General features: G+C 42.4%; 3 protein-coding genes across 4 annotated transcripts; 2 read left to right on the forward strand and 1 right to left on the reverse strand.

Annotated features, from left to right (window-relative positions):
• Positions 1–1236: 1236 nt before the first annotated feature.
• On the reverse strand, positions 1237–10450 carry LOC136426113 (beta-1,3-glucan-binding protein-like). Of its 2 annotated transcripts, XM_066415003.1 has the most exons (11): positions 10308–10450; positions 6565–6776; positions 4924–5018; positions 4358–4432; positions 4098–4158; positions 3526–3708; positions 3092–3169; positions 2702–2819; positions 2451–2522; positions 1919–2051; positions 1237–1475 (listed from the first exon to the last, which is right to left on the reverse strand). In XM_066415003.1, the coding sequence occupies exons 1-11, from the start codon at positions 10409–10411 to the stop codon at positions 1263–1265; spliced, it is 1344 nt and encodes a 447-aa protein (XP_066271100.1). In that variant the 5' UTR covers positions 10412–10450; the 3' UTR covers positions 1237–1262. The 2 variants fall into 2 exon arrangements, with proteins under 2 accessions (XP_066271100.1, XP_066271101.1); XM_066415004.1 differs by lacking the exon at positions 10308–10450 and having other exon boundaries at positions 6565–7348.
• Positions 10451–11054: 604 nt separating this feature from the next.
• On the forward strand, positions 11055–16566 carry LOC136426116 (uncharacterized). Its single transcript, XM_066415006.1, has 8 exons — positions 11055–11276; positions 12116–12229; positions 12646–12744; positions 13132–13284; positions 13888–13974; positions 15006–15160; positions 15390–15513; positions 16388–16566. The coding sequence occupies exons 2-8, from the start codon at positions 12121–12123 to the stop codon at positions 16534–16536; spliced, it is 876 nt and encodes a 291-aa protein (XP_066271103.1). The 5' UTR covers positions 11055–11276; positions 12116–12120; the 3' UTR covers positions 16537–16566.
• Positions 16567–18035: 1469 nt separating this feature from the next.
• On the forward strand, positions 18036–22619 carry LOC136426115 (beta-1,3-glucan-binding protein-like). Its single transcript, XM_066415005.1, has 10 exons — positions 18036–18121; positions 18396–18456; positions 18839–19013; positions 19566–19657; positions 19872–20051; positions 20549–20626; positions 20902–21019; positions 21207–21278; positions 21668–21800; positions 22184–22619. Exons 3-10 carry the CDS (start codon positions 18916–18918, stop codon positions 22397–22399), a joined length of 987 nt encoding a protein of 328 aa, XP_066271102.1. The 5' UTR covers positions 18036–18121; positions 18396–18456; positions 18839–18915; the 3' UTR covers positions 22400–22619.
• Positions 22620–22690: the final 71 nt, after the last annotated feature.

Consider the following 22690-nt stretch of genomic DNA (forward strand, 5'->3'; position numbering starts at 1 on the left):
TGACTCTGACTTCTTTTTACTGCACTTACTGATGTTTTTGTACTCGGAGAATGTCAAAAACAGGAGAAATAAAGGTATAGATCTTGGCTGGAAAAATTTGTGTCTCCAGGATGTTTTATTCTAAAGGATAACATCATAGCTATTACAACTTCCATCAAAGAAGGCCCCTAATGCTTTATCTAAACAATATACAATGGTTCCCCAATATACTGTAAATCCATTTGATATTGCGGTTGGTAATTTTAGCGGTTGGGGGAAATGGAAATCGTTCATTGCATCTAATTCTAACGGTTGGAACAAACATCACTGTCTCAAATGTTAGTAATCAAATATTTGCAATTATGAAATTTTAGCAGTTGACTAGTCACCATTAAAGTAGCTAAAATTAAGTTACAGTTAACAAATTAAAAATTACAGTACTAGTCTTGGTCCATGGTATGACATAGAAATCTTCCACCAGAGCTGCTGTCTAAGTTACCCACCCTTGCTCTTTTGTCAGAAAATGAAGTTGTAAGTCTTTTCAATTCAACTATGGGCAGGAAATGCTCTAGCCAATAGAGGTTACAATGGTACTAACTATTAAGGTTTAACTGAAGATAACTCGCTAGTTCTTCACAGAACATGTCGCCAAGAGATGTAGTATAAAAAACGTGCTGGAAGCAAAGTTTTGCTTCTCAAAGACGAGCCTGCCCTTACAGATATGTTGATAAACCTAAACTAAAGCATGTTCCTTACTACTTGTACATGCACATACTACATGTAGAAGAAGTTGCCCCTTACACAAAACCTATAGTTTCCAACCCTTGTTCTAATGACTGTATATGTTGTTTACTACTCGTAATGTTATTTTCACTTTTCAAAAAGCTTAAAACTGCCAAACCTTTATCTAATGCCTGTATCTGCTACACGTTATGGCTTGTTATACTTAACCTAGAGATGCTTATATATGGCTCCGTCGGTCAGTATTGACCATGATAAAATCTCACTAATTCACTAATTCAGAACAGCCCTACAGCATCGACTATGGCTAAACAGCCCTATACGAGAATGGGAGTCTCTGCCACAAAAATCACATCTGTAAGCTCAGTTCTGTTGCAAAGCTCTAAACCTAGACTAAACCTAGAGCTGCTAGACTTATCTAAAGCCTGTATCTGTTCCTTGCTACTTGTACTTCCACCGTTTCACAAAGCCTAGAGTTTCCAGATTTTGATGTAAAGCCTGTTGTTTACTACACGTACATGTACTTATACTTTTCACAAAGCCTAGAGCTCCCAGACTTTGATCCAGTCTATCTGCATGGCGGCGTCCTCTCCGTCCCAGGTCGGGTACCACAGATCCTTGCCGGCCCAGAAGTTCTTCATGGCCGTTCCGTACCAGTCCCCTGCCCCCCACGGTCGCTCGTACCCTCCGTTCACTCCGTCATTCGGGAAGAACCCGTTTGTTCCACCCACAGCCACGTTCAGGATCAGGAAGAACTGGGAAAGAATAGAAGAATACATGACTAGCTATCGAAAAAAGCGTCATGCGTCGTCCTCAGTCTGAGGTTCGTCCGCTTATGCTTAGGTCCCAAAAAAGGGCCACGCCGGATAGTTGACGAGCTGTTTTTTTTCACTTTCGGGCATGGCCCCGTGGCATGGCCCCGTGAGACACCCTGCGACGGCCGGGCTATTTGGGGGCCCGACCGGGACCCCAAACCATTTTAACTCGGACTTAAAATCAACATGGGACCCGGCAACAACTAGACGCCGTGAGCTAATCGTGCGAATACCGGCAGTCCACCGGGACAAATTTGTGGCTTCGGGGCCCGGCTGGGACTACACACTCTACGCTATACGGACACCGGCGCAATTGGGACCTAAGCATTACTTAGTAGTTATTTACTGGCACATTTGATTTTTGAAAAGGTCATAAATCTTACGTCCTTGTCGAAGGGCGTCATCTTGCCGCCCCCCACCCACGGGTTCTCCGTGTCGTTCAGCCCGAAATCACCCAGCTCCCAGAATCCATTGGGCGGGGACACGTTCAGGACCAGCTCATCATCCACGAAGCACCTGGAAAGAAGGAAAAGTTGATCTTGTGGGTGAGTCATGTTATCTTTCATCCGTTTTGTTACTAGCATAACATTGTTCGTCTCTCTTGCACTCGGGTTGAACTTTTGAAAAACATTCAATCCCCTCACATACACCTTGATGATGGTCAATCGTACATAGACTCTAAAACCTATTTTACTAAGCATACTATCACATGCCTTTGTCTCTATATACTCGTCCTTTCCTCGTTACCGATGCCGATCTCATACTAAACAGGTTTCCAAAGCGCGCCGTTACACTATGTCTTATTGATCTTGTTAAATATGCATAGAAGCTCTCTACTTGTCAGCAATAAGTTGTCTTTTGGCTGTTTCAGCAAATCGTCCATGTAAGAAAATGTGAAAGGAACATTAAGCTTACTTGATGTGATCCTCTGTCCATTCCAGTCCGTACTTATGGAAAGCACTCCCGAAGGTCCCCTCCTTCGCCATACTGAAAAGGCAAGCAAACCACACGTACATGTCAACTGTTTTTGCTCGGTTAGCGTTCTCGTAAACTATGTCTTGGATATCTGTACTCTGGATTAGATTTTGACTGCCACAGATTGCAAAGAATCGTCGTACCCAGCATATAAAGTTAGTTATCTTGTATAACATTATGATTCAACTTACAATCCTTCTGAAGTCTTGTCATAGGCGTTGTACGGCCAGTACGGTCCCCAGTGCAGGGTCGAACCCATGTGGTCGACTCCGACGGAGTTCCCATTGCCGTCCGTCAGGTTACGGTTTCCTAGGCGAGAGAAAACAATGAGTAACTGTTTTCTTGCGTATGGCATCCGAAGAACTTTCATGAGATCTAGAGTCAAGCAACTGGATTATTTTGGAAACAGCTCCCATGAATTTAATAATCTATCCAGTTGCTTGAGTAAATGTTTTCTTGCGTCACATATCTTTTTAACCGGATGTTAACCTTCATCGACGTATATTCTGTCCATAATTCAGAAGGAAACACATTCCTAAAACATCGCAGGCGAAAGTGGCACTGACTGGATAGAAACTCACCTCTAGATTCCATGATGTCAATCTCTCCAGAAGAAGGCCAGCCTCCGAACTCGTTGTGCGTGGGAAGAAGCCAAATAGCTGGGAGAAAAGAGTAGGACCTCTGGTGACATCTACAGCAACTTTAGATTTTACTTCAACGTGGTCTCATAACTGTCCGCAACCCGTCTCAAGCTTCATTAACAACAGGCATCAAGTCTCCGTACTTTCTCTTCAGCCGACAGGTCAAAAGCGCCTATCGCGATTTTATAGTAGTACAAAGCAGACTGAGTACGGTTCAAAAGCGCCCCTAGCGATAATTGTAAAAAATGCACGGCCAAACCTATATATCAGTTGGCATCTTGGCCATGACCTCCACCTTCCCGTAGGTGAAGTTGAGACTCTCCGTGCATGAGCGCTCCTAGCGATATTTATCCAAAGTGCAAGACCAAACCTACCTGGCCAGATCCAGTCCCCAGTCGGCATCTTGGCCATGACTTCCACCTTTCCGTAGGTGAAACTGAGGCTCTCGGCGGTGGTGAGGCGGCCCGACCGGATGGGAGGGATGGGGAAATCCGCTGAACCTTGCCTCCAGCAGCCGCCGTTAAAGTTACTGGTGCACTGGTCAGCTGGGGTCAAGCCTAGGGAGGGTGGACAGAAGAGCTAAGCTGTGATCTGGCCTGGGTACCATCCTCAGTAGTAATCGCTGGCTCAATCAGTTTTGCTTGCGTGGTTAGCAAGCGAAAAGATTGAGCCAGCTGTTACTATATGGTACCCAGGCTGGTTGTGATTATAATGTTTCCGTAGCAGGATATTTTACAGCGAAGGTGTTGCTAGCCCTTCCCCTTTGACGTTCTGGAGGCACCTCCTCGAACACCGAACATTTTACGTCCAGCCCCAACCGAGATCGGCCCTTCCCAGGATTGAACCGGAGTCTCCCAGTTGGAACCAGGGGCTCAACTGAATGATAGAATGGGGGAGGGGGTATACTAGGATTACACATAGAATCCCCGGCCAAGAAAATACTCACCGTATAAGTTGACGGTTCCAGCAAACAGAAATGCTTCGTCATAGAAATCCGCCGTCGGCGTCTGAACAATAGGAGACATGGAAATTTCTTTATCAGTTTTATTCCACCAGTGATTTGAAGTTGGTTATTTGATTACTAGTCAACCGTGAGAATCATTAGATACTGTACGTATATTTAGCTTGAAAAGGCATAATAAGTGCAAATATACATTATATGTACAAGTAGCAGATAGCCATGTGAATGCAGCAAAACGCACTTACCGGTTTTATGAACAGAATTCCGTCCCGAACGTACGTGTTGGCGCGGTCGTTGACGTACATCTGGAACTCGTTGTTCTAATATTGAAGTAATAGTATAACATTTACAAAAAAGAGCAATAACATTTCACAATCCGTCTACTCGATCATATATATATATCATCTATGTATCTTGTGAAAAGCCAGAAACATAACACATGCCTGAAAATAGAAGCAAAATTATTCGCCGAAAAAGCCCCTGTCACAAATTCAAGACCTTCTAACGACTTTGCTCACGATAACTCCCCAACCAAAGTCGGTGCTTGGTTGGGAGTAGCCTGGCCTCATAGTCTATTTATCTTTCTACAGTTTGCTACTCTGATAACATCCAAGTAGAATATGACTTTCCCGACTTTTTTTATCTTTTTTTATCCATAGACTAGTAGGCAAAATCGCCGACCAACTCCCAACCACAGATGACCTTGCTCACGATTTACTCATAGCCATGGTCAGGAGGCGATGGTCAGCTGTGTGACAGGGGCTAAATAGAAATGTTTTGAAGAAGCTTAAAGCAGTCAGATAATACCTACCCCTCCCCCGGCCATGGTGATTTCGTGCTTCCATTTGGTGAAGTCCAGAGTGTCGAAGTTGTCCTCGAATATCAGTTTCGACTGGTCTGAAGATTCTATTCAGGAAATAATTTTTACAGTTTAGTTACTGACATCAATAGCTTGTTTTCGCTAGGATCATTCTAATGTTAACATCATGACTTTCTTCTTTTAAGAAGAAAGTCAAGATGTTAACATCAGAATTACAGTTAAAACTGTATTGTCCTTTCTTATATTTCCGAATGAAAAAGACACAGAGCTAGGATAGAAATGGTTTGCCCTGGATATGTAGCAACCATGGAATACACAGTGTGGTTGACCAGCCTCTACCAGGCCTTCCTACGAGGACCCAGATAGTAGAATTCGACAACATGGGATGATTGGCCAAGAGAAGTCACTTTGCGGGAAGGTCAATATTTCGATGCCCTAGCCTGGATGCCATCCGATTTAATACTGAACCGGGGCTCCTACATGTACACTCGCTACCATCTTTTTACAGGGTAGCGGGTGTCGGAGTGTAGAAGCCCCGGTAGTAATCGGATGGCACCCTGTCTAATGAAACCCTATGGTGGACAAACTCCCCTGGTAAATATTGCCCCTTTCGCTAGCGTAGTTATCTCCATGAAAAATGGAGATATTGTTTTTGGCGTGTTTGTGTGTTTGTGTTTGTGTTTCCGGACTATTGTAGTCAGCATAACTCAAGAACCTCTGGATGGATTACGATGATATTTGGTATGTGGGCGGGTGTTGTGAAGCCAAAATTCAAGGTCGATTTTGGGCCCCCTGGTATGTGACCTTGGTACTGCAGCAGAACTTCAATTTTTGTATCTTTTGACCTGGACGTGCTATGGTCTTGTTAGTTTGGTAGAGACTAGCTGATGACAGGGAAAAAAAGAAAAGCTTTCCTTTAAACGGTCTCTCTTTGCCCAATGATATGCCGATTATCAAAATGCGAACAAGGCCTATGTTGTTGTTGTTTGTAGTGACTTGAGTTGAATAACCTACTCTCTTCCCCTTCGGTAGCACACATTGTTGGCTTTACAACCTGACGTTTCGTGATATTGCAAGCAAAGGGACTGACACATTTTCGACAGTCGACGACAACGGTAGCAAAGTAAACGGCCGCTTTGACACATGTACAGACCCTCATATATAACAGTCGGGCAACCGTCAGGCTAAATGTCAAGCGGCCTTTGAATCTTGAAGGTCGGCAAACTTAAGGCGTAATATAGAGTAAGGGGCGTTTTCGCTTGCACAACCAAAAATGCACGTACAAACTAGTTTCTAAAGAAACAGAGCCCTGTGGAAAACATGCATGTTCAAATAACGTTACAAGTCCCAAAAGTATCATTATATAGCATTCCCCTCTTTTGCCCGCACCATGCCCTAATTGATTTACAACCCAAAGTAAACATTCCGCATTTTTGTTGTTCTGCTTACGTTCAAAGTAAGTATCATAAAAGTACAAATCATGTGCACATACATGTGACGAAACAGTCGGAATAGAATGAAGTTTACCATCAAAAACAGTCGATATAATGATCAATATTCGAAAGCTTTTCCTTTAGCAAACCTTAGATTTTCTCACGAAAGACGACACTACAACGTTACATAACGACCTACCTTCAAAATACATCTTATAAATCACGAAGTAGCCGACACAAGCAAGTCCCGCCAAAACAGCCAAGACGACGACCAGCCCCGTCACAACTTTACACGTCTTGCTGCAGCAGCCTCCCTTCTTTTCCCCTCCTTCCATCTCGAAGACTTGTCTCTTGCTACTCGAAGACTCCATCGTATGGTCAAAGTGGTACTTTTTCCCTGACCCGGGCATTCTTATAGAGAAAGGTGTATAGACGGACCAAACTCTAAGATGGTTTAGAAGGCGTGGCCCTTAAGTAAAAGTGTCCTTAAATAAACATCTTAGATTTGAGTCTACCGTTAACTTGGAAACGATTCCGATGACAAATTTCTGACAAGATAGTCATTATGGTAGCCTGTTCTATATTCATTTAGCGCAAATAGAGGAGAGTCTATCTTGTGTGTTTTATGAAAATTACCAGATTCGTTGCTTTATTGAAAGACAAAGGAATCGTGGACATTGACTGAATTTTTAGACGAATTACGGTATGTGCAAATATTTGACTAGTAAGTACGCATTGCAGAAGTAAGAGGTGTGATCTGTAAGAGTTTCTCACTATTGTCTGAGGGAATTCATATTTGATTACTTCAATGAGGATCGAAGGGTTTTAAAAAAAGCTCCACCCATTTGTACAGGCTTGTGTATATACCGTTAATAACTGACTGTTCACAATTTTCACCCTATGTTTACTGAAAGTGAATGGTTAACCATGGACCCTGACGTCAGGAAAATGGTCAGAGGTCATGCTTGGTTTTGGCAAGGGCTGAGAAGATCTGGGAAGGATTCCAAAAATGTGAAAATATCGATTCTTTTTAGTTTCATTACTTTGCGCACCTTTTTTCTTACCATTATACATTATCATTATCTAGAATTCTGAAGTCTATGTTGCAAATAACTTCTAGCAATGACACTGTTTTCTTCTAGTACACGTTTATTACAGGACGGTGCGCCCCTTGCGTTTGTCTTGTGTAGTGTACCTGTGGCCCCGACGATCATTTATTGCTCCTTGGCAGACAAAATACCTGTTGGACTAATATGATGGTGAAAATAAGAAGAGCACAGGAAATATAGAGACAAATGATCCGAACTGTTGAAGCATCAAAGGCTCATCTTCGAATGTTTCTTAGAACCCCTCATCCAAGTCGCTAAGACCGGATGTTCCAAGAAAGACGCTCAGTGGAAGTCGCCTCTACATGGGGCATGGCAGCATTACGCTCCAGCTTATCTAGTCTCCCCAACACCTCCTTTCATACTCCTCAACATGTACATACTCCCCAACTTTCTCTTCTTTTCATACTGCAAAAAGAGTAATCCACAAGCAGATGTTGGGGAGACTAGATTGTAACGTCTAGATTGTAGTCCTAGCTAGCTGCGCATTGCTATCACAAACAGAATCACTACTTTTGACACAGAAGAAGACAGCAAGGAGAATGTAACGATTTAGCGTCCCCAAAGATCTGCTTGGAGATTATGAATTTGAAAACAGTCAGGTTCTGTCGCGTGGTAACGTGTATATGTGAGTTTAAACTTGAAGAATATACGAAACCGCACTAAAGAGGTGGAATGTGAAGGAAGGTACTTATCATGTCACATGAGACAAAGCAACTTTATACATACCATGGGAAAGGGCATGTTGTCTAAAAGGCTGCATCTGTCAACACTGTCTGTTATATAAGAAACTTGTATAAACAGTTTTGGGGAACAGGTCAGCTGTTTAAATGGTGATCGCGATAATCTAGAATAACAAACGGAAAGGTTCGTATTTGCTCATGCCCTGCAGGACGATTCTATGGTAGGCCAAATAGCAGTTACTAATGAAAATTAGTATTATAAAGTAGTCCCATAGCCTTTTTGAGGACGTAGTGGCAGTGGGTTATTATCCACTGTGTCTAGGGCACGGTATTGGAAGACGGAGCCCAACCCTCTCCTTCCATCGCCTTTTACCTCCCCGACCGAAGTCAGGTACTCATTTTTACACCTGGGCGGCGTGAGGAAAGCCGTGTTAAGTGCTTTTCCCAAGGACACAACGTCTAGCCAGGAATCGAACCTGTGATCTATCGATCTTGTGTCAGCTAGCCTAGTCATTCTGTTATTCGACGCCTAATTAATGAATGTCATCTACGTACCATTAAAAAAAATTGATACCACAAGAACAATATTGCTGCCATCTTGGCTCCACATAATTTCAGGGCCGCACGTGCAGTGTCTCATAACGTCCTCATAAAATTTTCCAGTCATCAGTTATCAAGTACGGAAACTTGAGGGAGGGCCTGCATGGGGGAGTAGTGATTACGAATTACGCAACATTTTCGCCGCCGATTACGAATTACAATAAATTCTCAGAACTAATTACGAAGTACGTTAAATTATGAGGCTTCCCGAAAGGCTTTAACACTTAACACAAGATTCAACTATCTAGTTCTGCGTCAAAACTATTGAAGATGTTATGTTGAAGATGTTACTTTTGCGGACACCTCCTTGCGAGGGGCCTGCATGGGGCGTATCGAGAACGCTCGACGCTAAATTCTGGAGCTACGTATGACGCTAAACATTTAGTCAGCCTCTCTATGTCCTACTCTAAATTCTGAGTCAAAACTCACACACTTAGCGACTGAACTCTTAGCTTGCATCAAAGCTGGTGATTTTTAGCATCTTGGAGATAACTCGAAAAGCACCTTAATTCAGTTCTTTGTATTAAACGCATGAGTGATAATGACCAAGTCTAGACTAGCCTGAGGTCACACGCATATGACTTCTGTATCAAATGGAGTCTAACCTGTTTTTCAACATATAATACGTAGCACTATTGAACTACGAACTTTCACGTCACATCTGACATGGGAGGCCACATTTGAGCCCGATAAACAACACCACAGCTTGCTTATGAATGAAGACCTTTTATGGTGGAAATGTCTATTTTAGTATATTTAGAAATAATAATGTGAGTTATAGAGGGACCTGTGCTATCACATGAATTGAAGTTCTCCCAACTCCACTACAACGTATTTGAAGGAAATACGGTCTCATTGCACAATGTCATGGCTCTTCCAATGGCAATATGGTATCCTGACGTGCGCTCTTGTAAAAGACACTAATTTTGTGCGGCAGCGTTCAACCAAATTGATAAAACAAATGAACTGACAGTGACTGATAATCTGGTCACGTCCATTACCTTCCAAACCAATTACCCCCACCCCATTCCTACCCCACCTCGACACGTATATGTATTTTTCCACCCGAATAAATAACTTTCGGACACATTTTTCGTAACTTTTGAGCATAACGTGCGGCAACTGAAACCCAGAAGAAGCATTCAGTGCGAGAAAGCCTGTCAGAAAAGCGTGGGAAACTGTTCTGATAATCTGGTCACGTTCATTACCTTCCAAACCAATTACCCCCACCCCATTCCTACCCCACCTCGACACGTATATGTATTTTTCCACCCGAATAAATAACTTTCGGAACAACTTTTTCGTAACTTTTGAGCATAACGTGTGGCAACTGAAAACCAGAAGATGCATTTAGTGCGAGAAAGCCTGTCAGAAAGCGTGGACAACTGTTCTTGTCTTTTTAAACAGAGTGCGCAGCGATGGCAGCACATGCCGAAAAAGTGTAACAGTTACTATAATATATACACTAGTATATATATACTAGTATATAAATTTCTATGTCGCAATGCAAACATTCCTCAGAGATCTAGAATTTGTGCAAAATGTATTCCCACCTGTGAGGCACAAATCGGACGATCCGCCACGGTATTACTCCCGCATGAAATAAAGTAGAACCTGTCTGGTCGCTCTGGAGCTTATTGTGAGTCACCTCTGACATTGGAGTGGCAATGTATATTCATGACAGCTTGGCCTTGAGTGAAGTAGACAATGTTATGTGATTTTCGACGGTGCAACTGATTGTAATTTTTGTGCATTGGGTAAAACAAAAAAACTAGAAGTACGTGCATCATAGAGGGACCATCGTAACACCTCGGGGTATACCAAGTATACGTAAGTTGTAATCACACGTCATCGATCGATAGTGAGGTTATCGCACCCAGGGTACTCTTGTGTTCTTTGCTGAGCTCACGCTTTGCTTGTGTTGCCTTTCAGCACGATGCTCTGCGTATATCCTTAGGAGAAATTGAATTAGATTTAAATAGGAAAATTCATCGCGGACATGGTAACGGGGGGCGCTCGCTTGTGGATTGGACCATTTTGAAATCAGCCTACGCCTTACTAGCAATTTATGGATTACGCTGAACGTTGCATATAGGTAACTGTTACGGTTTACGTAGAAAGAAAGCGACCAATTACGCGTTACGGCTTATGTACTGATTACGAATTACGTTGATTTTGGGTGACTGCCTACGGATTACGAAGACGAAAAAGGCTGAATTACGCCTTACGAGAAAGGGCATGCAGGCTCTCTTGAGGCATTAGCGCCGCTCTTACAAGGATTGCCACCTCATGTTGTCTTGGAAGAGCTAGGGATGTTCTTTATGACGATACCTTGAAGTCACGTGATTGTGGATCTATGACGTATGATGTGTACTTTGCGAACACAGCAAGTTAGTGGGCAAATGATTAAAGTCCCATGATGCCCCAGTTCTTCCGTTTTCAGTATATATAAAAACCGGGTTGAAGAACTTCGTGTAGTTTCCGCCCGATCTTCGACACAGGAACGCATCAAGCACTAAGACGTAAGTATGAGCACTTTAATAAGGGCATTGTCTCTCTTTAGATGGCCTGGTCACCATTCTTTACGGGCCTAAATTCTTGAAATGATTTATACCTTCACATGTAATGCAATTCTACGCAAAATGTTTGCCACCGAATTCAGGTTGCCTGTACAGTATAGCGTTTGTGTTTCTTGAGACATATGGAAACGATTTCGATATTTGGACGGGCTCCTTAGAGCATCTAAGAAACCCTTGACCCCCCAGTGTTACATTTCCAGCCAAATGAAATGTACTACAACTCTAGATATCTATCTTATCATGTAACGTTACATGAATGTCACACAAGAGACTTATCACCGAATACGGCCACTTGCATAAAGTTAAATGATGTTCAAGACTTGGGCTCCTTAGAGCTTCTCAGAAACCATTGACTTCTTTTCTGTGTTAATTACCTTCCCCACCACGGGGATTATGTACGTGTCGATGTAAGTTCGAAGAACTTCCGGTAAGTTTATTGAGACTTCCAAGGTCTTCTTCTGGATCCAAGGAGTTTGATGCTGGGTCACAAAACGTTTTCGTCTCGTGCATTTTCAGACTATTCCATTTCAAACTTTCGGAGATGAGCAATATAAATTGACCTTTGTTAAACAAAATGTACACGTTGAGAGAGCATAACAATGTAAAGGTGCTAACTCTGTAAAATTATGAAACTTGACCGCTATGTGGAGGTTTAGAATTCCTTCATCCACCCCTAACTGATATTATAAGGGCAGTTCTATATGGTACAGCCCATAGGAAATACATAATACAGTCTGTCAACACAGTCTAACCTCGAAATTTATACTTTCGTTATGTTACAGACAAGATGTTGTTGCTGGCGTTTCTGCTGATCCACGGCGCATGCGCGTACACGGTGAAACAGCCCGCCCTGTCGCTGCTGTCTCCCCAGGGACTGAGAATCACGTACCCAGCAGGTCAGCTCTCGTTCCCATGTCGTCACCTCTGTACACTGCACTGTACCCTTTCGATGTTACTGATCAAAGTAATCATTGGAGAGAAGGTTTTTAATTGTTTGTTTGTTTGTATTATATAAAGTACCTTTCCTAAGGGCACAACGTCGGAGCATGTAGCGTTGTTCATTTATTCAACCTTGAAATAATTCTGCCGAACGGTCAGTTATTTTCGGGTGCATGTGTGTGTGTTCGTATGTGTATTTGTTTCTTAACATCATAACGTTACCCCGAGAAGTCGTGGATGAATCTTTATGATATTTGGTATGCTGGTAGAGGGTGGCAAAAGGAAGAAACAATTAGACAGATTATGGGCCCTCTAGCTGCCTTCTACGGTACTGCAGCGGAACTTTTGGTTTTGACATCTCGTATTGTTCTAGATTCCGGAGTGACTCTCGTGGCGTTCCACTACAACGTGGACAGTCCGCTACCAGGGGTGCAGGCCGGCCAGTGGAACTATGACGTCAGTCAACAATCAAGTAAGGACAACAGATAAAACACTTCCAATACATAGTTTCTAAAAGTTAACATGGCGCAACATTAGTCTCCGATGCAGACTCCTCCCGGTTGTTTTCTTTTTCAAGTTACAGTTTTTATACTAATACATTTTTTTTTTCTTATTGCTGGCCGGGAATAAGAAAAAAATGTAATAGTATAAAAACAGTTATTTGAAAATAAAAAGCCGGGAGGAGTCTGCATCGGAGGCTAGCGCAACATACATGAATGATAAAAATCAAAATATCTGTACGTCTACATACTATTATTTGGAGTAAGCTTCGTATCATTCCACAACCACCAAAACAACACAAAAAGTACAAAATGTCGATACAGACTAGATTCTTTAAAGTTTTCTTTGTGTTTAACAGACGGCCAATTCGTCCATGAGAATACCAGAGTCTCCATTTCCCCCGGACAGACCCTCTATTATTGGGTCCACGTTGTTAGAGGTGGGCTCGGTCACAACCTGCTGGATCAGTCATGGACGGCCTCGGGCTCTACAGGGGGAAATAACAACGTCGGTAAGGAAATAACAGAGCACCTCCGCACTCCCTGTCTCCACAACCTTATAAACTACAGACGGAATGAAGGACCTTTATTGTACAATCATGCCTCGACAAGAAATATAATAAACTTGTATACAGAAACGCATAATACACGAGTTAAACATACACAATGACGCATAGCAGATAAGGGTGTTACACTAAGCAAGCCGAGTACAGTCAACTTCTTCTCGCTAGATTCTTTATCAATGTTGTGATATCATGAGAATGGCAACAGTTAGACATATTTCGGGGGTGTTTGTGTTTGTGTCATACAAACTGTTACTTATCTGCATATTATTCCTATCGCCAATTTGTTGATCTTCAACACATTGAGGAATGCAATTAGATGTATATGACGTATCGTATTTTACAAAGAGTGTCACCAGGAAGATGAGCCTCGCAGATTATTGAAAATCTAAGAAGGATAACATTGTTTTTAGTATCATTCTTTCTGCAAAAAATGTCAGTTCGAACCCTACAAGTAATTTCGATTGAGTGTATAAAAAAGGGTTTTTTGCAACGTATCATTGCGCTGAATTGAACTTAATCATTTCTATGATTGTGACCATCGTATTTCAGATACAACAACCTCTGGCACAACAACCTCTGGCACAACAACCTCTGGGACGACCACTGTATCCTCGGGGACAGTCGAAGGTTTTAGCGGTAAGCAGTGTATTTCCCGTTCACTATCACAAATAGGCGACGTTTTAAGCAATATCTCATCATAGCCATTTGATAAAAGTAATAGATCTTTATCTCTTTATCATATTTGTAAAGACAAACACACTACGAAGCTCCGTGTGAAAACGTATAATAAATATCATGGGCAGAGATGTGAAAAAAGAACGACCGAGCAATGTTAACTTGTGTTGGGATCAAACCCCTGGTTTCTGTCGTGTATGTTTAAGCCTGGTGGGACTGATGCTAAGGGTCATGTTATATTGAGTACATAGGAAGTATCCGGTACTTATCATGTAACGGAGACAGATACGCCAGTTACAGGATACGGTCAATCATGTTACTATGTACTTACGCCAGTCACACAGATATGGCACCAAAGCTGATAGCATATGAAGGAGAGGTGACAGAATAAGAGACATATGTGACCTCGATCTTTAAAAGTTCTGACACCCATATAGGTTATCCTTTACGCGCTAAGGATATGTTAAGCACAATTCGATTTTCAAACGGTCAGCAGACATGTTTGTAGCAATGTACCTATGCATTCTGGCAACACCACAGAGGCGGAGCCAATAGTATCTGTGCAGAGTTCTTTTATTGGAATTATAGCATGACGAAATCCACAAGCTATAGCAGTTAGTATTGATGGTTAATAGTTGGATGAGATGTTAAATTCATCTCCTTGGTGCTGATTGGATATCACTAAACCTGATCTTGGGGCTAATGGACCGTTCCAGTCAAACGCCATAAGCCACGAATGTCGCTTGACGGGACAAAAATGCCCTCCACTTGGCTGTCAATAATGCGGCATGACTTCTGTTGAGCCTTTTTGGCTCTGAAACCCTTTCAGAGCGGACCAAAGAAAGATGCTATGCCTTCTTTGTTGACGGCTGTATCCACCGAGTAGGGTTGTTTGAGGAGGGAATAGATATAGTTGCGGTGAGAGTGTAATGAGCGTCTGTCTTGCTAATATTTGTTTGTCCATTCGTAAAAAAAAATTGTTTATTTTCTAGGCATCGGGACGTACCTTGGATGTTTCATTGACGATGCCAATGACCGAGATTTCCCTTATTCGACCACCCTAACCCACACCAACGGCTACAGTACCTGCAGCCAGCACTGCGCATCGCTGGGGTACAGGTACATTGGACTGCAATACGCTATTGAGGTAACTGTTTTCTTCTACTTGATTGTTCGCTGTCCACTGGCCGATTTATTTTTTTAATCTATTTATCTATTCATCTATCTATTTATTCATTTATTGGCTGGCTGGTTGATTTATTGATTGGTTGGTTGGTTGGTTGATTGGTTGGTTGGTTGATTGGTTGGTTCGTTGGTTGGTTCGTTGGTTATGAGGATATCAATCTATCTTGCGCTTGATTTTCTTCTATTTCCAGTGCGCCTGCGGCCACAGTTACGGCAAACACGGCCGGGCCCCGGAGTCGGACTGCTACTACGGCTGCTCCGGAGGGTCCGGTGGGAAATGTGGCGGGGACTACAGGAACACCGTGTGGGACATCGGTACATACTCCGTGAATGTTGTGGGATTTTAGAAGTCAGATTAGCATATTGTTTAGAGCTACAAACGTTGTCGCATTGTTGCACCAGAAGGGGAATTTAGTGTTGTCTTACTGGAGAATTAATGAGATGACACCCCTTTATCTCATTAATTCACTGGAAGGAGAATTCAGTTTCCTTCTCGTCATCATTCTGACGAGATATCTACATGCATGCTAAGATGTTCTTGGCTCTTTCCCTCCATTTCTCCCGATCCTCTAAAGATGTAGAAAAGCCTTTTTCTACTGGAGAATTAATGAGATTGCACCCCTTTATTCTCATTAATTCTCTAGAAGAGAGACTAATGTGACATCACTCTATTAGTTCACTAATTCAATGGAAGAAATTTGTTTTCTGTCTGGAAAATTAATGAGATAGCACCCCTTTAATTATCTCATTAATTCACTGGAACATCCAGCCTTCTCTTACTGAAAAGTAATTCTATAATTATCCGAGTGACTGTATACTTGTTGGCGCAACTGTGCAGTCATTCGAATAATCGTTGGCCCGCCAATTGTATTGCAGCCTCATAAGCAATTTGAAATGGGGGCTCCTGATTGGTCAGTCCCATTGATATCTTGCGATATACATTGAGATATAAACAATGAAGTATACCTTAGCTGGTGCAAACATAGGTGGAACTACAGGCGACAACCTGAAATAGCACCCCCTTGTCTCATCTATTCACTAGAACAAGAATCAAGCCTTCCGGGTGGCTATTCTAATAACTGTACCTTTGTGAGCTGACCAATGATATTACAGCTTCATAGATGATATGAAATGTGAGCCCCTGATTGGTTAATCCTATTTGAAATGTGAATAATGAAGTCTACCCTAGCTGGTACAGACACCGGAGGAACTACAGGCGATAACCTTGAGCTGGTGTTTGAGGACAACTTCGACACCTTTGACACCAGCAAGTGGAGGGCAGAGGTCACCGCGGGGGGTGGTGGAGTACGTACTCTCGTTCCCATGCTAGTTTCATAAGGTCGTTCACGATTACGAGTGCGCATGAGCAAGGTCAAAGGTGAATGCCCCTGGCTTGTAAACAGTTCTCGTCTCGACCATTGTCTCTATCAAGCAATGTCCAGATGTGTTTTTTTTTCTCAGGGGCCTTCACCTTTGACACATTACGAACGACCTTATTAATATTACGTTCGTCGATAAACTTGCTTCTACTTAATACATAAAAAACAGAAACAAGGCTAGCATCTCGGATTCCTTCAATCTGTTGAGTACGTTGTCTAGCAGGGTTAGGAATGAGAACTTGATTTGCATTTGTCTCGTTGTGTTTACCTGCAGTCTAGAATTGGCAATATAACGTCGTTGGCATATGGCATTCTTTATACCTAAAGATTAAGAATACAGGTAAACTCTGATTTACATTTAACGTTGGGTAACATAAATTCGCGGGGTACTTAAATTCGGGATTTTTCGAAAACGGGGTATTTAGGGATATGTGCTAGATGCAACATCAGTAATACCGCTAGAAATTCAAACTTGACAGACTAACGCATTCAGAACACTGTCTCAAAAGCTTCGATAACCATGCATTAGAAGTTGGCTACGTCAAAAACTCTCCGTCCCTTATTGTCACAGTCTGAGGGCTTCGTGGGAGAATTATATGTACATAGTTGTTCGCTGGTTTATAAGACAAATGTCACATCCGCTTCCTGCTAAACACAATTATTTACAATACAACTTATTAGAATCTCTTTTGCTAACCTACAACTGGACTCTAAGCGTGATTAAAAATCAAAACGCCTCTTTGTTGCTACAACCAATGGCTACGGCACTACGGTGAATTTTCCCGCCGCCATATTCGTTACCCAGAATCCTGCTATTCGGCAGACGACAAACGTTTGCGAGGAACACTTTTTTGTCTAAATGTTGTGTGTGATAGTGGACTGATGGCGATATTTTCCTCAAAGTTTGCTCTTAGCACAAGCAGAAACACATGGACATAGTAGTATTGCCATTTCTACGGCATCCAGCTAACGCCCCGATGAATAATGTACAAATTTCCATGACGGTGGGGGTGAACTTTGAGTGACGTTCTACCGACTCAACACACGGGTTGTTCCCGAAGGCCTGATGCGTGCGGTACGGCCGTTTTTTCGTGTATTTTTTTTACTTGGACACGTCTATATCCATAGCACTCTCCTCAAGCCAAGGATGGAACGAATAGCTGCTGTATAAAATGTGATTAGCGGTAAGATATTCAAGACGAATCTTCTCTCCCGAATTAATGTGCCCCCCTGTCCGACAACACCGCCATTGTGCGTGCGGCGGACGGTAGTTTCAAGTTGAAATATTATGGTGTCAGCACGACTAGAGACAAAATCTACCATATATGTGATTAGTGCAAAGATAGTACATGATACTGACAGAATAATAGAAAAAAAGGATGGTTTATTGTTCTGCTAGATTGATTTCAGTCAACCATTATCGGAAAAATCCCGAATTTATGTTACCCAACGTTATATACTTCCTACAGAATGAAGAGTTCCAGTACTACTACGGACACCCTGACAACCTTTATGTCCAGAATGGAAACCTCTACCTCAAACCGGTAACAACTTCATTGAGTTTTTGAAAAAAAATGGATGCAAAGAGGAAACTGTTGAAACGTTTTTTGTAACTTCAGTATTAATACACTTCATACAATATATTTTTGGTACGGTTGATGGATCTAAGATGGCAACCGAGCAAAAAAAGGAAAGGAAAAAAGGAAGTACGTAAAGGGAATCACGCCTTTAACCCACCAAGATGGCGGGCACTAGTCTACGTCATTAGTCACGTGACTGCAAATAACGAATCATCGTGTTGTCCTCTTCCTTCGTTAGACTCTCGCTTCCGAGCACTATGGGGAGGAGTTCCTGACTTCCGGGTACATCGACTTCTGGCGTAAGTTGTAAAATATGTAATCAAAGATCGATATTTGTCATTTTGTCTATGATAATATCAAGGAGGTTAAAACCACCATGATGATCTAGAGCTATTTCTCACAGTATCGAATAATAGAGAAAGATTTCTCACAATATCTGGTAATGTAGAAAGATTCTTCACAGTATTTGATGACGTAGACAGTTTTCTTACAGCATCTTATGATGTAGGAAGTTTTCGCACAGTGTCTGATGATGTAAAACGTTTTCTCATAGTATCTTATGACGTAGAAAGGTTTCTCATCATATCTGATGACGTAGGAATGTTTTTCACGTATTTGATGATGTAGAACGTTTTCTCACAGTATCTGCTTGAAAGTAACCAAACACTGGTGTTGTTTAAGACGGCTACAACTACATCGGATGTTTTAACGACAACGGAGACGCTGACCTGACAGAGAGTCTGCTGACCGCTAGCGACATGAACCCTGGGAAGTGTGTGGCGCACTGCGCAGGACAGGGGTACGAGTACTTCGGACTGAAGGGAACGGAGTGTCGCTGTGACAACAGCTTCGGAAGGTTTGCTTTTTCATAAAGTCTAAAAAGATCTTTGGTTATGTCTTACACAAGCCTGTGTTCATGTACTGATAAACACTCACACAGTCGCTGTTGTATCTGTCCCTGGTACTGAAAAGTATTCACACGGACACTGTTGTGTCTATCTACGGTACTGAATAAAATCCACCATTCACCCGGACGTGTGGACATTGTCATGTCTGTCCATGGTACTGAAGAACATTAATATTTACATACGTACATAGACGTCTAGACACTGTCGCTGATATCCGTGGTATTGAAGACCATTCACATATACATTGATAAATAGGTTTATCCAACTAATTCACGAAAATGAAACATTACAAGACTTGTGGCTTTTAAAGCTTTTTAAGGAAAGCTTTGCTAGGTAGAGAAACATGGATAACTGAAAGTGCACCTTACCTTCAAGAAATCGTAACAGCAATACTACGGTATCTAACGTTAACTACAAGTCCTTTTTTTAATGCATTACTGTTATGTTCCCGCCGTTTGAAGACATCTAAATTGTAAGTTTTTCCCGCCACGAATTTGCAGTTTCGGCCGAGGACACGGATGCCACATATCCTGCCCGGGGGATAGCGGCAAGGAATGCGGCGGACATGGCGTCACTTCCGTTTACGGACAAAGTACGTCACTTCCTGTTCCATCTATCGTGCTAAGAATAAAAAAAGGATTTGATTTTAGTCTCAAGTTTAAGTAGGAGAGAATGAAAGACAAAAAAGAAAATGGAAGAAAGCTTATTCCATACCTAACTTGGTGCTTATGTGCACAAGGTTTTTTTGCGAGCCTTTGGAATAGTATCTTTAATGGACTATGACGATTTGGTCCTATCATTTGCAGCGTATGGTGACTGCACCCAGGACTTCCCCCAGGGCCGGGCCTGTTTCCTGCAGGGTTCCCAAAACGCCCCCCTGCCGCCCATCCAGTCCGCCAGGGTCACTACTATGGAGAGCTTCAGCTTCAAGTACGGGAAGGTCGAGGTCTGGGCTAAGCTGCCGACAGGCGACTGGATTTGGCCCGGTTGGTGACTAGTTTAGTCTTACGTAACAGTATAGTGTTTCTCTGGCTCGATTGTGTGGTGGTGGGAACCCCAAAGTCTGTCCCCTTATGCTAGACACACATTTTTATACGGGGCATGGCTGGGAAGTTTGCGGGGACAAAAAGTATGATTTAAAAGACAACAAAATACACAAAACGTAAAAAAAGAATTAGTCATGAGCATAATCTGTGTAAATATCTTGATAAACGTACATTTTGATTTTTCATCCCACGAAGGAGATCGGGCCCAGGTTTGGAAATGTGACCATGGGCACAGTATAACTTGGACACTACTGGGAGGGACTGCAATTCAGCAATTAAGCGTGCTTGCTTCTTAGCGTTAAGACCTCACTCCGGTGCACGAGGGAACCCCATGGTTCAAACTCCTGTTCGTTGTAGAACACAACCCATATTGAATATTCTTCGTCTGAATTGTTTTTCATTTTTGCCTTTTTGTTTCATTTGCATTATCTGTTCAGCAATCTGGTTGCTTCCAAGGGATAACGCGTACGGGGGCTGGCCGGCTTCGGGTGAAATCGACATCATGGAATCCAGAGGTAAGTTACGATACTGTTCGTTTACTTATTAAAATTATACAAACACCCATTGAGTGACTGAACTTCATTTACAGTCGAAGTACATTTACATTCTTAATTAGCATCATCATTTTCCATCATCTTTGTCGGTATTATGTTTTACCATATATTATTTCATAATTCATACGTTTGCCTACATTCAGCTAAAATAACAAGTACGGAGCTTGTCAATGACCTGTAATGACCTCATCGTTTCGCTCACTCTGTGGTTTACGCTCTGTTCTTTTGTTACTCAGGAAACCGGAACTTGTTCGGATCCTGGGGCGGGTCCATCGGTGTTGACGACATGGGGTCCACCCTGCACTGGGGACCGAGATGGCCCTACAACGGCTACCACTTGACCACCAACTCAAAGTAAGTGGTAAAATGCAAATACGTTTATCCATTTTAGAGGCAAATAGTTATGTTGAAGGTCAATCAGCACCAAGGTCATCAGTGTTGTTGCAACATGAAGGTCATTTAGAGCAACAGCTTTGATGTCAAATGTTTAACTTTGACTTTTTTCTATACGGAATTATTCACTCCACTTCTCTCTTCACAGGCATGCCAAGTCCGGTACTTATGGGAGTGACTTCCACAAGTGGGTGCTGACTTGGACCGACTCCTATCTCCGGTAAGACAACGATAATGGTCAATATCACTCTCGTCTTGTGAATATGATTTTATTTCCTTGATATTAGCTTTTGATTAACATTACATGTATCCATTGATCACTCCCCGTCATCCTACGGTGAGCGTGACTAGCATATCAAAAATATATTGCTGTGAAAACAAAGACAGACCAAAAACAATACCTTCCCATGTATTGGCAGCCTCTTCCATTGGACCTGGAAATGACTGTCAGTTGTCGGCAAGGTTGTTAAGTGACTAATTTCTACCAACTCTGAACTCTACTTCCTGTCACTCGACTTCATCATAATAAAGTCACCTCCATTTTACTGGTCTAGTCATTTGTCTGGTGTTTTAAACTACGTATACCTGATGACTTGAATGTGTTCACAGGGTTGAGGTTGACGATGAAGAAGTCTTGCTGGTCTCCCCTCCGACTAATTTCTGGGACATGGGCAACTTCGGGCTGCCGTCTAACGAGAACCCCTGGGCTGGAAGGGGCAAGATGGCGCCGTTTGATCGAGAGGTAATTCGTGACGGCCGTTTCATCTGCAAACCCAAACAAAAAAGAGTAGTATAGGAATATGTGCTAATTTATGAATAGGTCCGATGCTTCAATGAATCCATATGATGAAGTACTTCTGGGAGTCGACGTACTCAATCGTTGCGAAATATCGACGAGGTTTTGAAAATATTTTCTAAACTGTAACTGTTACATAAAACACAGATGCCAAGGCACGTTACTTAGAAAAAGAGGAAAGTTTGTCTGCTAACCAATCGAAGGAGAAAGAGGAAAGACACATATTCCAGTGAGCATTTCAAGAGAAATAAGTTTCAAATGAAGCATTTTAATATGTTTATCAAATGCCTTGACGCATATCATTTAACTTCTGTTTTTCACATTACTAGTTCTATCTGATCTTCAACGTCGCTGTCGGGGGTACAAATTCCTACTTCCCGGACAACGCCGACAACCAGCCGTACCCGAAACCCTGGAGCAACGGCAACTCCCGTGAGGGCGCCATGAGGGACTTCTGGAACGCCAAGAACCAGTGGTACCCCACCTGGAACGGTGATGACGTCGCCATGCAGATCCAGTCCATCAAAGTCTGGAAATTCGTCTAAGTCTCGCGAGATTTTAGGAGGTATCACCAACTCCCGCGAGACCTCAGGATGTCTCACCAGGTCACGCGAGATCTTGAGAGGTCTCACCAATTCATTCGAGATTTATACACATGACGATATCTGACAAGGCTGCGTAAACATTTGTGTAAAATATTGTCGATTTTATTATTTCTCAGTGTCTGAGAGTGATTATATTGAAATAAAGATTTCTACCAAGTGACACGATTGTTTGTTTCTTTCTAGCAAATATTGTTATACAATGTATCAAGAAACGATAAAGCCAGGATATGT

Source organism: Branchiostoma lanceolatum (genome assembly GCF_035083965.1).
Source record: "Branchiostoma lanceolatum isolate klBraLanc5 chromosome 18 unlocalized genomic scaffold, klBraLanc5.hap2 SUPER_18_unloc_1, whole genome shotgun sequence".
In the NCBI taxonomy this organism is placed as follows: Eukaryota; Metazoa; Chordata; class Leptocardii; order Amphioxiformes; family Branchiostomatidae; genus Branchiostoma; species Branchiostoma lanceolatum.